Source organism: Protopterus annectens, chromosome 14.part0 (assembly GCF_019279795.1).
Source record: "Protopterus annectens isolate FY-2018-M chromosome 14.part0, PAN1.0, whole genome shotgun sequence".
Taxonomy (NCBI): Eukaryota; Metazoa; Chordata; order Ceratodontiformes; family Protopteridae; genus Protopterus; species Protopterus annectens.
In genome coordinates, this window is record NC_056748.1 from 781,752,256 (window position 1) to 781,768,525 (window position 16,270).

General features: G+C 37.5%; 1 protein-coding gene across 1 annotated transcript in view; it reads right to left on the minus strand.

Annotated features, from left to right (window-relative positions):
• Positions 1 to 16,270, minus strand: part of PSD (pleckstrin and Sec7 domain containing) — a 1,472,276-nt gene that overhangs the window by 60,924 nt on the left and 1,395,082 nt on the right. The window contains exon 13 of the mRNA XM_044056531.1: positions 4,711 to 4,868. Within this exon, the coding sequence (XP_043912466.1) occupies positions 4,711 to 4,868 (158 nt within the window). The remainder of the gene's footprint in view (positions 1 to 4,710; positions 4,869 to 16,270) is intronic.

A 16,270-nucleotide genomic window follows, 5' to 3' on the forward strand; every position in this document is an offset into this window, starting at 1 on the left:
TACAAGAATTCTGGACAAAGCCAAGATATAATGGGAGTCACGGGACAGCTGGAAGCTTGGAAGTTTGAAAACAAAGTACTGAGATACATATTCCATCTAGAGAAGTACATGTAAATGACATTTAAAACATCACATTCATCTTACCATTTAAATCAGTTTTGTGTGTTTCCTGTTGTATTTATTCCATATCAGACATTAAAGCTATTAATTGAAGGAACTTTTAAAGTCGCAGTGCTTTATAGCAGAGTGTTTTTAAATGGTTTATGTGCTCTGCCTAGGTGTTAAAATAGTTTTTGAGTGGGCTTTCATTTTATTGACCTTTTAATCTCTCTCTTATGAATCTGAAGCTACAGCTATAAACTGATTTGGGTTTTACAGTATCCATTGTTATCTATCTAAACTCTTAAGTAAATTATCACAATTGCTCATCTAATTTGTTGTTTTAGTCACTTTTCAAACAGTATCCATTATTTTTCTGAACTCTTAAGTAGAGTATTAAAATTGTTCATTTAATTCTGTCTTTTAGTAACTTTTCAAACTTAAAACAAAAATCCAGGTTTAGCCAGTTGTGCAAGTTGTAATTAGAGCTTGTTTTAATTAATCCTGCACCCCCAGTATTTTACATTACACAAGCAGTCTGCCATCTTAGTCTTGGGATTACTGAAAGCTTAAAGCATTTGGACTACATTTTGAATTCAGAAAAGTACATTTAAACTACATTTAACATACAGAACTTATATTACTATTTAAATAATTTTGTATGTTTACTTATATTACCATTTAAGTCAGTTTGTATGTTTCCTGTTTATTTGTTCTATTTCTGAAGTTAAATCTATTAATTGAAGGCATTTTATAGTTGCACTGCTTTACAATATAGTATTTTCAAGTGGTTTCTGTGTTCTTCCTAGATGCTTGCATCATTTCTAAGTGAACTTTCATTTTATCACAGTTTTAATACTTTTCTTCTGATTTTTTCCCCACTCATCATATTCCTATTGTGATTTTAGTGTTTGAGCTGCTCACCCCTACTTTATATATAGCCTTGTAAGCTCCTCCCAGTCTCCTCTTCTGTGTATATTTGGCTCTAGAAATTCCTCCCAGTCTTATCATCTATGCTCATCTTACTGGTTACTGACAGAAGAAACTGGAAAGATCCCCCTTAGACTGTTAGTGTACTCTGAACTTGCCTGAAAGTTTGTGTGCATGTGTGTGTGTGTGTTTGTTCCTCATTGCTGGCTTGCCTGCCTTTGAATCACTTTATAATTACTTACCTATAGCTATTTGTTAGATTTGTTTCTGGTAACTATTCACTTTTGGCTAACTAAAGTATGTGTTTACATTAAGAAGATTTGGACTGCATTTCTAGTGGCAGTAGAAAGATAGTCTAGTCTGTCTGACTTGGGATACACACAAAAAGGCTTAAAGTGAGAATTACATTTTGTATCTAGTTATTTTATTTATTTATGATACTTTTTCTTTACTTTTGGTTAATTAAAATATGCTTTTAATATTAGAAGAATGGGCCTGTAATTCTAGTGGCAGTAGAAAGGTAGTCTGGTCTCTCTGAGTTGGAAAACACACAAGCAGGCTCAAAGTGATGAATATTTGTTGTAGCTAGTTGCTAACTTTTCACTTTTGGCTTATCAAAATGTGTTTTTACATTAAGAAGACTGGGACTGCAATTCTAGTGACAGTAGAAAGGTAACCTGCTTTGTATGAGTTAGGAAACACTCAAGGAGGCTTAAAGAGAGGTTATTTCATCAGTCAGAGGACTTCTAAGGACTTAGTTGTTTGATGTTAATCTGCATGTAAGAACTACATTTGCTGTGGGTTTATATTAAGATATTCCAAGACCATCCATCTTGTGGCAGAAGGTGTTTACCTGGTGTTTCTGAGTTGGGAAGCACTCCAGGAAGCTTAAGCATACCTCTCGCCTCATAGTTTTGGTCTGTTTCTCATATAATTGTGATTTTCTGGCAAATCATTGAAGATTGAATTCAGAAAACAATAATAGACATTTGAGATTTAGACTTCATAACCATCAGAAAATTCATGCTAATGCAAAATCTGTTATTCTATCAACTTTTTAAGATTTTAAGAGCAGTATTTAAAAACTGTCCCTATTTTTGGGCCTTTGTTCTCCTATTATTTATGGCTTTGTCCAGATTTCTTGCTCTAAGAAATTGTTTCAAGTAAAAGAAAAAATATGGTAAGAGGCATGTGGCATAGCAGAGGGGGTGGCACTCTCCCAGTTATATTTTCTTAAGCAGATGACACTACATTGATAATAAAGAACTAGATTTAAATAAAGGAAGAGGTTATGGTGTGCACTTATAAAAGACAGAACAAATAAAAAGAAGTTGAGGATGGGTCAGACTTCCTATGGTGATTATATCTCGAGAAACTTTCAGTTGTTGTTGTTGTTGTGTCTTTCAGCTTTTCCTGGTTAGGGGTCACCACAGCGGAACTCCGGTCCGCTAATGATTGGTAGTTGATCTTTACGTGCCGAGTTACCAGCCCTGATGCACAACCTTCAACAAAGGTACGCCCATTCACGCATGTCTCCACGCAGCAAATGCTCTAGCTGAGAATTGAACTGGTCAGCGTCTTACTGTGAGGCGACAACGCAGTAATGAGGGAAATTAAGCATACACACATTGTCACATTGCCAGCCCAGCTATCTGGAATTCTGTAAATAATTCTATGTAATTTGTGACTACTGATATGATTTATACAGAACTGTATGTTATGTACTGAGCTTTGAGAATGTAACCACAGCATACCCTGCTGTAACATAGTAGATTAAATTGCAAAGCTTAAGAATAGTTGAGATTAAGTTACTTTACAGCTAGGCCATAAACAAAAGATGTTATCTCTCAGTTTCAGTTCAGTAGCAGACACAATGTTTAAAGCTAGAAGTGTTTTGCATTGTCTTGGAGAAAAGTAATTACTAGGCTTCAAATGTAAAAGCATTTTATTGTTTTATGACTTCCAAGATCTGCAAAGATCTGAGAGATATGTATTTCTCATACAGAGATGTTAAATTCTGTTAAGTTTCTGTTTACCCTAGGAACCGAAGTCAGGTAACAAAGAGTGATGTCATCCAAGCTAACCCAGCAGTAATGATTGATATTAATTTAAGAACTCTCTCAGAGGGAGACTGTGTATTTTGTAGTTTGTCTTAGACCTAGCAAGAACATCCACTCATCATCACCTTCTGCACTTGTCTGGCTGTAAGTAAGATTTAAGGCATAGTATCTCATTTAGATAGAGATAGGAATATACTAAAGATTAGTTTAGATGCTTTCTGTATTAATTTGAAACTGTCCTGCAATGTTGTTTTAAAATATTTCCTGTGATTTCGAACTCTGAAATTACTGTGTTGACTGACTGGGTATTGTCTTGTTCTTTTATTTATTATTAAATATATTTAAACCTATCTTTGTGGCTGATACTTGTGAGACGTATTTAAGCTCTTAAGAGTACTTGCATATGTATCTGGTGACACTATACAGGCTACTCCTAAATAGCCTTGCAAGTCTTGGTTAACAATACCATTTGGATTAATAATAACATTACACAGTAAGATTGAACACCCTTTGTAAGGGCCTTATAGTAGCTGATAAGGGTGGCTTCTGGCAGTTGGAACTACCTTATAGTCTGGGCAAAAGGGGGCATAGCTAGCAAACCTGTGCCTGCCTTTCCCAGGTGTGTGTGTGTGTTTGTATATCAATCAAATCTCAAAGTGTGTGTGTGTGTGTGTGTGTGTGTGTGTGTGTGTGTGTGTGTGTGTGTGTGTGTGTGTGTGTGTGTGTGTGTGTGTCAGCTACTTGGGCAGGGACATGAAGCACTGGTTGGACAGAGACAGTGCTGGAGGTCTTGGCTTGGTCACTCGGCTGATATCTTAACCCTATAGCTGTGCCATGGTGAGTCTTATTGGAGATCTGGATAAAGAGGGAGAAACCAGCCCAAGACTGACTGTTATCTCTGTGTGCTCTTAAGGGAAATTGCACTTTACTGTCTGCATACTTGTCATCCTCCCATTGTGTACATCCCTCACTGTTGCCAGTGGTGAGGACTGAAGCTCCTTGATTACTGGGCCAGTGCAGGGGCATCATACACATAATTTATAAAAAAAATGGTTACACAGAGTTGTGAAATGCTACAGGTGGATACTTGTTGGAATCAAATGTAAACCTAAGGACTGAATCTAGTTAGCAGTTTCTGGCCTTAATGCTGAATGCTATACTGTTAGACTTTCCAAGTCCTCTTTATTGATCACTAAGCCAGAGCAGCTGCTTCATTAGACAAACATAACTAATGATTGTCTTTAGTTTCTGTTGTAAACAAAAATTATTTAAGAAGTCTTAGCTTAAAATGGATTAAAGCATGTGACTGCAGGTGATGCCAGTCTTCAATAAAGTCATTAACTGCAAGCACATTCATTGTGTGCATCTCTTTTACTTGACTATATTCATACTGTATTATTCTTTATATTATTATCCAGATGTGGCAATTATGACATGCCGGAAACAAAATGAGGACTAGTATACTGGAAAAGAACTGGCTTGACTGGATATGCAGTAGTGGCCCCCCCACCTCACAGTTAGTACAACACTACTGAACTTTTTTGAAAACTTTTCAAATTAAATAAGCTGCTGCTAGCTTGGCATGATAAAAGTAGATAAATGGGAGTTCGCTATTACTCACAAAGCTTGAAACAAGAAAACTCTCCAGTCTGCTGTCCTGAGATAGAACACATTCGGTCTCTTGTTGTAATCGGAGGCTCGCAGTGCCAGGGAATGGTGAATACTTATGGCATTCTTCAAATCTTCCTCAGAAAGCTGTTTCCCTGGTTTGTGCTCCTCCTGAAAAAAACCCAAAAAACAAAGGAAGTCAAAATTTGTACAATTATTAGTAAAATGATCACAAAAATAGACTAGTAAATCTGTGGCTTTGTTGAAAGCTTCATGAGTAGAGAAAAGGAAAATCTAAACATATTTCTACATATTTCACATTAGTTGAATATAAATATTTAAGCAAGTTTTATTCTGGATTTAAAATAGCAGACATTTTCTACTACCATTTCTGTGATATCATGCTTGTAAACTGCCATTGCTGTATGCAGTTCATCTAACCTGCTTTCCTTGGCACTCTGTGCTAATGAAAGAAAAATAAATAAACAGGTACAGAAAGACATAGTACAACTCGTGTTAATAACTATAATTCTGCACTTGATATTAGAACCTAGAATAATTGTCACATAATGTCAGTGATGTGGACTCCATACTTGTTTGAAACAGAATAACACCTTTATGCATATATGGGCTGAAAATTATGGTAGGTCTGATGAACACCCTTAAGATGTCTGGTACTACAACACAGCAAATGGCTCAAAGGAAATGAGACTACCACTAAAATACGTCAAGTGGTGAATCTGTGCAACCAAAAGAGTAATACTAAGAAATCCAGAGGCACACATAGTGGTTAAGCATATGTTAAGATGTACTAAAGAAAAAGGTTTTGTAACCACAAATGACAAAAAAGGGATTTAATAAAACAAATGGTCAAGCGCTTTTGTCCCTTCCAAACTGGGACTTCATCAGAACCATTTGAAACAAGTAAAAAGTGTGTTTTATACAAAGCAGTTGAAACCATGTAACATACCTCTCAATTAAAACATGCTCCTTAAAGCTATAAACCATCTTAGAAAAATACACTTACAAAAACAGCTAAAGTAAACCATCTGTTAATAGAGGTAAAAAGAAAGCCTATGTAAGCAGAATTTGCTAATAAAATAGGCTAACACAGAAAGATAAAAATAGAAATAAAATAAAGAAAAAACATTCTGCTGAACACCCTATGTTATAGTTCTGCAGCTTTGATTTTTAAAATGGGTGCATACCAGGAAGTACTGTGACTTTCAATCTAAGCTGACAGATGAGTTCCCTGCTCTCCATTTCATTCCCCCAATGACCACCCCTTGTGTGTTTTTTAATAATGTCCACTATACCAAACAGAAACTTAGTGCATAGGTTGAAAGTCAGTGTATGCCTATATAATGTGGTGTTAATATTTTGTTTTGAATGGCATAAACATGTTTGTATATACTTTTACTGAGTTGTCTTTGGTCTTGCCAATGCAGAAAAAACTGCATCCCTGGCAAACTGCTATGTATACTTAGCCACTGCTGTTGCAGTTCCATACCTTCAAAATTAAACATTATGGTGGATTACCTATCATGATTAATCTATCTTGAAGGATAAAAATGCAAAATTAGCAAGCTCCACAATGCGTGGTCCCTTTACAGGTAGTACTATTATTTTGGGATGTTCAAATAAATATTATAGGTTGTGACCAATTTTATAAATAACTAGCTGTACCCGGCCACGCGTTGCTGTGGCTCAGTCTGGTTAAATGGAAAAGAAAGAAAAGAGAAAGCACACGTTTCTAATATGTTTAATTTCACAATGCTTGTGGGTATACAATAGTTTTTGTTGTTCCATTGTCTGTGCAGATAGAGATTGTCTGGTTTGCCGACTCTAGAACACACAACATATAATTGTCCATGTGAGAAGCAATCCGTGTGTAGATGTAAACCGCACAATTCTAAAGATTGGCCCTGAGCTTTGTTGATGGTGATTGCAAATGCCAATTGAATTGAGAATTGCAATCTCTTAAATTGAAATGGCATATCCGTTGGAATCATAGGAATGCGAGGAATGAAGACATCTTCACCTTTGAAAGGTCCTGTCAAGATTGTTGCTTCTATGACATTGCTCATTAATTTTTTTACTGCAAGCCACGTGTCGTTGCAAAGCTTTGGCTGGTTGATATTTTGCAACATGATAATTGGCATGCCGATTTTCAATTGCAGTACGTGCATTGGCATCCCTGGCAGATTGAGTGAATTCAAAAATTCTGTTGGATAATTAACCGGTTCATCTGCTTCTACAACAGTATCGACGGACTTGTATGTGACTGCCTCACTTTGAATGTTAGACTGAATAATATTGTTAAGTTCGTAGACGTCTTTGTTCTTGGCCGCAAGAATAGCTCATTCAGTCAGCCAATCATGACTCTTATAATTGGTTTGAATATTGGGAAATACTTTTTCAACCAGTTGTTCTTTTGACGTCACTAAATTGCAGAAGTTATGAGGCAATGAAATTCGTCCTGAGGTCAGATCAACCGGCACCTTTCCGTTCCCAATTTCCAGCAATTGATGTGAGAATATCTCAGCTGATCGATCGTTTTGCAGCTGGACATGCATATTTGTAGTTAATTTTAATGTCTTTACATGTCGCCACAAAGTAGAGTATTTCAGGCAAGCATTTATTTTGTCTGCTGGTGTCCATCGAGGAAGTACAGGTAATGTTTGCCTGAAATCTCCTGCAAGCAATAGTAATGCTTTCCCAACTGGTCTGATGTTTTCATGCAAATCTTGCAATGATCGATCAACAGCCTCGAGCAATTTTTTTGTGCGTCATTGTGCATTCATTCCAAACAATAAGTTTGCATTTCTGCAATACTTTTCCCATGCCGGATGCTTTGGAAATGTTGCACGTGGGAGTTTCAATGAATTGCATGTTCAATGGCAATTTCAAAGTGGAATGAGCAGTTCTTCCACCTGGTAGCAATGTCGCAGCTATTCTGGATGATGCAAGAGCTAAGGCTATGCCATTTTGGGATCGAATTGCTGCCAGAATCAATGTAATTAGGAATGTTTTACCAGTTCCTCCTGGCGCATCTAAGAAGAAGATTTCTCCAACCCCGTTATTGACAGTTTGCATTATTTGATCGTAAATGCCTTTTTGCTCAAGCGTTAGCTTAGGAATATTTGATTGCACATATGACAAAAGATCACCTGTGCTGTCATTTTGTTCACAACGCAATTCTGCATCGAACGAAGCAGCAGCAGATCGATTCGGTGATGGCATTCCCAATTGATTGAGAACTTTGTTCGCGATTTCTAAACACAAATCTTCAATCATTATCAAAGCTTCATTGTAGATTTCTGCTGTGAAATCCATGTTCATATTTGAATTTTCCTTGTGTATTCAACGGAAAATATCTTCAGCCATGTGCGATTTATATTTCTCCCATAACTCTGTTGGAGATGAAGGAGAGCAGGCAGTCAAAATGATTGCAAACAATGCACAAATTTGATTTGGATGTGACGTATTGCACGCGTCATTAATGCATACATCCCAGTGTCGGTCGTTCTCCAATAAATTCAGAGCTTGACATGCACTGCGGAAAGTGGCATGTGTAAAGCCGTTGACAATTCTCAATTGTTGGAAAGACGTTGGACAAGGCACATTTACCAACAGCATGCAAAGAAAGAAGCATTCATCTTGATTGGGATGCACGGTGTACAGTCTGCCTATCGTAGTTTCTTTGAATATGCCAGGTTGTCCATCGACTCGCTCTCCTCGTTTGCATTGTTCAAATGATTTTCTACTCGCATTCCATGTGTAATACGTAGGCACTTCTGAATACAGCAGTGTTTTCGCAAATGCGTCATTCTGACATAACGTGAAGAAAGCAGTTAAAGTAGCCGGTGGATTCAGGGCTATTTGTTGCACAATTGCAGCTGTGAAATAAATGCATTGTCCATTTTCTAGATGTATGTGAACAGCAGCTGGACTTCGTTCATGTATGGGATGACCGCATTCCTATCACTTCTTTCTGGTTGCAAAACAAAAACTGCCATGTCGCTGCCTTTATTCACGTACTTACAAATGTATTTGATCAATTTAACGGAGTTACAATATTCCATGTTTATGTGTGCTTTGTATGTTTTTGATAGCAAAGGCGAATATGGAACAACCCACCGGTTATCTACATCGATGTCACCGTTTCGCATTTGTATGGTTGCTAATTTACCGCCATCTTCTGCTGATCTTCTTCTGTATAAAGGATATCCATCGTTTCCTGAAACTGTGTTGGATATTAATGCTCGAGTATATGGCTTAGAGCATTTTCCATCTATCATGCATGGTGAATTTGGATTCAGTGTACTGCAAGGTCCATGCATCATATTTTTCATTACAACTTCATGCAAATCCTTATCAATGTCGGCATCGGGTATTTCAGCTCATATTACATCTTCGATTTCATTTGAAGTGATTTTGTTATAGAGCCAGATTAGAATATGTGTGTGTGGCAATCCTCTCTTTTGCCATTCCACTGAGTACATCCAGCAGCACACAGAGCCAAACACTTCATGTTTTACCATGAAATCCATCATCGATTTCAGTTTCTGTCTGAAAATACGCGCTGTGATGTCATGCCTATCCACCGGTGATTGCCCAGGAAGTAAGAGCTGTTGTAAATAGTCCCAAGCTGGATTGCATGTGAATGTAATTAATAGTTCTGGATGCCCATAGTGATGAACATACGCAATTGCATCTTGAGTGTACTCATGCATATGACGTGGACTGCCTGTATATGAAGATGGCAAAATTGTTAGTCTTCCAACGTTAGTTGTATTACCGTCATTTACAACTGCATCTTGCAAATGAACGTATTCTTCAGAGCGAAGCTTGGTCTGATTCAAACGGATGAATATCAAACGTTCTGTTTCGATTTTTGCATACATATCTAAGATGTATTGGTAAAACAATTGACGGCATTTCAAAATGTGATTGTCTTCATTCTCTCGAATCATTAATCGGTATGAATAATAGTTCATTGCGCTGCATTTCATATTTGTTTCTTCGCCACTGACTGGATTTATCATCTTAACATTGAAGTGATATCCATCAGCACCATCCCAAAAAATGATTGGATATTGCAAGACATCATAGCACTGATGAGTTTTTGCAACTGTTGTTGATTGATCATTTCTCCGATGAAGAACAATATCTATAGGTTGGAATTGATCTCAGACTATAACAACTGCCACTTCATCTATAGTTGGAGCATTGAATCTTCGCACATGTTCTCCAGCAGGCGTTTTGTTAGCATGAATAACAATCTTGTGTGTATCAGATGGCATCATGTCAATTGCTGTTTTGAACAAACGCAATAAATTGTTTTTTTCGTGAAGAAGCTCTTGCAGTTGGGAAACGATGGACCTTTGTATGCTGGTAGAAATTCCGCAGCATGCATTCAATTCATCATTGCCATCACTGATGAAATACATTTGTAGGAATTTATGTTGACCATCTGGGAACGGAAGCAGGGAGTAGGCTTTATGATAAATTTGTCCTTTCACTTTGAAAGTTGGCATGAATTGAGCTGTTACGATTTCTGCGCCGAACAACGTCATTTGGAAGCATGAGTTGTATTTCCTGATGTTAGATAGGAAATGCTTTGATTCGGCGGTATATCCGGCAAGCAAAGTTTTTAATGGCTCTGGTGGTTCTCCAAGTTGAGGCAGTTTAATTTTTCTGGCGGCGCAACACATTCTTTCGTTTCTCCATTAAATTTCAGAGCGTTGCAATAAGGACACACTTCAGTCATAGTGCCGATGAGAACATGTCGGCTCAAACTAACGAACAAAAGCTGGGTTGTACCGGAATGCAAGGCGATTGTAATCGCATGATTGCTGAGCACGGAGACATGTTTGACACTGATCTGCTGTTTCTCGTTGATGTCTTTCAGTCACTCTCAGCCTGTAGCGTTCATTCTGTTGAGAACAAAGCAGATCTGAAGCTGCAGAACGCGATCGCCATGCTCGCAACCGTGCATCCTCAAGTCTGGCTGCACGTCGCTCTGCTGCTTCCTCGGCATGTATTTGAGCCATTCTTTGTTTCACTCGTTCACTGATGCCCGTTCTTCCTCAGTTTGATTTGCAATTACTCATTGCACTGCTTCTGCTCCACGAGTACAACGACCTAAGTTTGATCTTCTGCGAGGCATTATTTGGATGAACTAAAGCAGATCGATTGCACTGAAAAAGAAGAAAAAGTTATAACAAAAACATATAAAATTGCATATTTGTATACAAATATATAGAATCCATAGTAGGTATATAAAAACACGCACGTATTTGAATGCAACGTGTGACATCTATATAATAGTAGGTATATAAAAACACACGCGTATTCGAATGCAACATTGTGTGAAAATTTCAAAGCAATCGGTGAAGAACTTTCAGAGATTTAAGATTTTGAACAAACGAACATTTACATTTTTATGTATAGAAGGTGGATTTCTCTCCCAAAGTATGAATGAAGTCTGACCTACCTGTGAACAGCACCCAGTTTTTCAATATAATCTCTTAAATATCTCTACTTCATTCCCCAAAATGAGCAATCATTGAGTTTGTAAAAGACTTAGTAGCCCTTTGCATTGTCACTGCTGCAAATCCTACATCATCTTTGCACCACTCCCATCAAAAACTTCCTTCCTAATTTTAAAAAGGAAATCTTGTTGGTAGCGTCTATCCTGAAACAACTGTATAAGATTACCAAGTTCTTATTTAAAGGCCAAAACATCTGAACTCATTCTGGCTGCATGTACAAGTGGGCCCTTAAAATATTTTCTTAGTATGTCTTTGATAGCAGCTGTTAAAATCCAAATAACTCTTTCAAAATGATGGTTTTCTAAACAATCTCAAACTAAAGCACTCATTGATAACATCGTTTAAAATAGTAATGTCCAGGAGATTAATAGAATCATAGGAATGTGTATGTGTAAACTTAAAATAAGGGCAAATACCATTGAGAAGTGTAATGAACTCTTCCTTTAATTGTTCCCTGTCTTTCCACAGGAAAAAAAAATATCATCCAGGTATTGCAAATATAGGGTCCAATGTTCTTTATAATTTGAGTTAAAAATGTGTCTCTTTTCTCATGCCCAGACAACTAGGTTGGCATAACAGGGGCACAACTTGCGCCCATAACTACACCCCTCACCTGTCTAAAATATTCTTCTTCAAATGTAATAAAATTGTTGTATAAAATTAACTCCATAATTTGTGTTTCAAAGTTAACTAATGTACTGCTCAAGGTTGTAAGCTGAAATATGGCTTTGCAAAACAGTTCTAAGCCCTTGCTGTATATGGAATAGGTGTAAACAAATCCACCACATCTATGGTGCAAAAACTACAAGCGGGGATATACAATTCTTGTTTGATTTTGCTTAAAAAATCCCAGGAGTCTGTTAGTAAATAATCAATCAGTAGCAAAGCATTCTTAAGTAATTTAACAACAAAGACTAACAGGGGGTAAATAGAACCGTTGTGTGCCACCATAATAAGATGATACGGTGAATGTCCTCCAGGATTCCCTAATCTTCTCTGCCAGACCATGAGAACAGGTTGTTTTCCTCTCTGTTTGTTAAGCTTCATGCTACCTTGCACTACAATGTTGCAGTCACATTCATTCTTCTACACACTGCTTTAGTCCTTCACAGGTTTTGCATTAATATTACACACAGTTATTATCTTATTTGGCAAAGACTGATTTCTTATGACATTTTGTGGGATTTTTCTTCTCCTTGTCTAGGAGCCTCTGGATAACAAAATGGTTCAGTGCCATTTGTTCATCTCATCTCCAGTGTGATTACATTGCTCTCTCTCATCCCTGGTTTCATATCACCTGTACTGAATTAATTGCCATTTATGTAGGTATCTTCTCCTCATATTTTCCTTCATGGCCCCTCTACACTTTTTGTACGGACTTCACATCCTTCATGTTTAATTGACGTAAGTATTGTCTTACTTCTTTTTTTTCTTGCATTATTTTGCAAGTACAATCTGTACATTTACCTTCTTACTCACCAAAGTTGAACACTGATGTCTTACCTTAAAAAATAAAACTGTGTACCATCTGCTGCATGACCTACACTGTTAATATCCTATTTAACTTTCAAATTCCTGCACCTTAGCTATTATCTCCTGGGTAAACATTCTTGTTGTCCATTACTATTCATACCTCTGAAAAATCATAGCAATGGGGTGATCATTGTAGACATATTTCATTTTGTACTGTTCTTAGAGGAGAAATGCTTCTGTAAATTGATACCACCTGTCATGTCATCTCAAAAAAAGGAATAACTATGTTATTTCTAGAATCACATTACTTGAGCATAACAAAATCACATATCAATGCCATTGCTTTCAAGATAATAGATAACCTTCTCTGTATTCACAACCAGTTTCCTTCCTTTCAACTTTTTAGCTGTAATTTAAAATACCATGTTAGAAATTATCATCCTCTACCTGACACCCAAACTGTTATCCATTAGCCTTACCGCCCTTAACTTTAAGTATAGCATCCACATCAGGTTTTGCATTATAGCTTCTTCACCCTTCTGACTTCTCTCCTCTTCTGTCTTTCTCTCACATATGTTTCAATTTAAGAAGAAATATTTTAAGGCGTAATCTTCCATAAACATAAATCCACAAACCCTTTTCCCATTTTTGCACATGGGGTCGGGGTGTCACTTCAACAGTGGCAATCATCTAGAGCCAAGGTTCACACTGTGGGGTGGCTAGCCCTGCCATGGTAGTTGCTGTATGACAAACATTTAACATCTTGAACAATTATGCATTTTTTAGTCTTCTTTCTCTTGACATTTTTACTACTTTTTGCTTTAACAAACACATGTACAGACCTGTGAGGTAGAATTAAGGCTGAAATATGATGTAATGTAACATCTAAATATGACATACAGTAATTCCTTCCAGCTGTTTACTGAAATCATTGTATTATGTTTGAAAACCACTTGGGTTGTAGCTGAAAATGGTCAGGTGACCAGCTTACCTGCCTAATAAGTACAAGAATAAATTAAATTCATACACTCATTATACTCATAGCTTTTATTCCTTTTTGGCTTATATGTTTTTCTTTTGTTACTGCCTTCTGAAGGATCCTCCCAACCTTGTAGTTTTGCTCTGTTCCTTGATTTGACACAATTTTTTAGTGGGTCAAGGCAGAAGTTTCCCCTGTTTTCTTAGAATGCCTTTATCTTGTCTTTTCCCAATGCTTTCCAGTGAAGCAATGAAACACATTTTATTAGGATAATGGTACCTACTGCACAGAAATATAGGCAACCTTTGTAATTAGGCCTTACTTTTTCCAGATGTATTCCCCGTTGGTTATGAAAGTAAACTCCTTGTATGAGCAGCTTCTTCAAACACTCATTAAACCACTTTGTGTCATGCCCCCAGCCTTATGTTCCCATAGATATGCAGCACCTCTAAATAATGCTGCTCAGATCATGTGTTTAAGATTCTTGACTAATGTAAGAAACCTATTTGTACTATTTCCAGCCTGACAATTAGCATCTAAGGAAGCAATGATAGCAAACTTACCCTCCCAAGCTATTAGCTTGAATATCCTCTCTCCACCATATGCAGCCTCAGCAGCAGACAAGCAGCAAATCACTTCATCATATCCCTTCTACAGCTGCACCCAGTAACAAATGAGCCTCTCATCACTGATCGTAGTTCCTTTACCTTTTCTTGTCTTTTTCTACCTTCCTTTCAAACTGTATTATGGAAGAAGTTGTCATCTGTTCTTGTCTCTCATGCACACCAGCCAAGAGGGATTTCCCCTCCAGAATTTTACCCAACTCTCCAGTCCTCATGTTTTTGATATCATCCATGTTTTATGAACATCTCAGTGGCAGGCCCCATGTTGTCTGGAATGTCAGGTAAATTATGGAAAAGTGCAGCTGAATGCTTCTACATATATGCTTTCATTATCCTGAATCCTCCTCAAGCCTAGTGAGATCCACCCCTTACATTTTGTTGGTAATGTTTGACATAGTAGAGGAATAATGGGTTAGTAAGTAATCATCATCAAACTTTTTTTTCCCCATTTTCTACATAGGGTCAGGGTGTCGACGGTCAGTGTCTCTCTCTCTCTCTTGGTTTAATACCACTTTCCTACGTTCTTTGACAGTCATGCCTAACTGTCACAGGTCTTCTCTCATACCATCCAAGAATCTCTACTGGATTCCCTTGTTTCCTCTTGCTTTCTTCCTGTCGGACTCAAATCTTCTTCACCAGATTGCTTCCTCTTTTCTGCATGAGTCCAAACCACAGTAATCTGTTCTCTTTGACCTTCAATGCAATTGGAGCTACTTTGGCTTCTGATTTGCTGTCCTCATTTCTTTGTCTGTCCCACAGTGTGCAGCCTACCACCATCTCAGGCACTTCATCTCCATCACCTCTAGCTTCTTCAACTGCTCTACCTTTACTGCCCAAGTGTCAGTACCATACAGTAGTACTGGTTGCACCACTGTTTTGTACACCTTACTTTTCAGCTTGTTTGCCATTCTTCTTTCATACACTACCCCTGCCACTCTGTGCCAGTTGGCCGCAGCCCCTCTGATTCTAGCTTCGACCTCCTTTTTCAGACTTCTCTTTTCCTCATCCACCCCTCCCAGATAGTTGAAGCTGTTAACCTGTTTCACTATTTTCCCGTCTCAGTTCTTAGCTTCATTCGATTTTCCACATTTGATACCATTACAACATTCTTACCTGTAGTTAATGTCATCCTGCGCCTTCCGTTTTGCATTACACTTCCCTTGCCTTTGCTGAAGTTCTTGCTCGGGGTCTATCTGTAATGCCACATCATCTGCATACAGCAACTTTACTGATCTGTCCCCTATGACCTGTTTGTTAATGTAGTCCATAACCAGTATGAACAGCAGTGGGCTCACAGCTCAACTCTGATGCACACCCATTCCCACTGGGAACCCTTCTCTAAGACTGAATAATGTTCGTACTTGAGTCACTGGGTCCTTATACATATAGCCTGCAAATAGCCTGCACTAATTCTACCAATGTTTCTGGAAGTGTTGTCTAATTATTCAGCTAGTTAATTAGAAAATGCAGTAATTCTAATCCTACTTAATTAGAATAAATAAGCATCTAATTCTAATGTTAATTAGGCATTTTTAACTAATGCTAATTAAACTGTCATAATTAGACACTTAATTAGATATATTTTACAATCAAAATAAAATTGCATAACAAGTTTCTGTTATGTATTTACCAGTGATTGAAATGTAGTAATCAGTGTATTAACTTACCGTCTTAGTGTATCAGCAACCCATTCCCATTTCAGTTACGAATTACACTTTACCTAGTTACCTACACCGTGTGTAACTTCCGTGTTCCGGTTCCTGTTTACTGTTTAGTTTGACTGCAAACACGGCAGATCTTGTTCAAGAAATACCGCATAAATGTTGCAGCTTTCTTCTCTGATTTCAAAACTAAATGTTATAAACGACAATAAAACATGAATTTCTGGAGTGTGTAAGGCCTGCAAGAAAAGAATTACCTTTGACTGGAAGCCAACAAGGG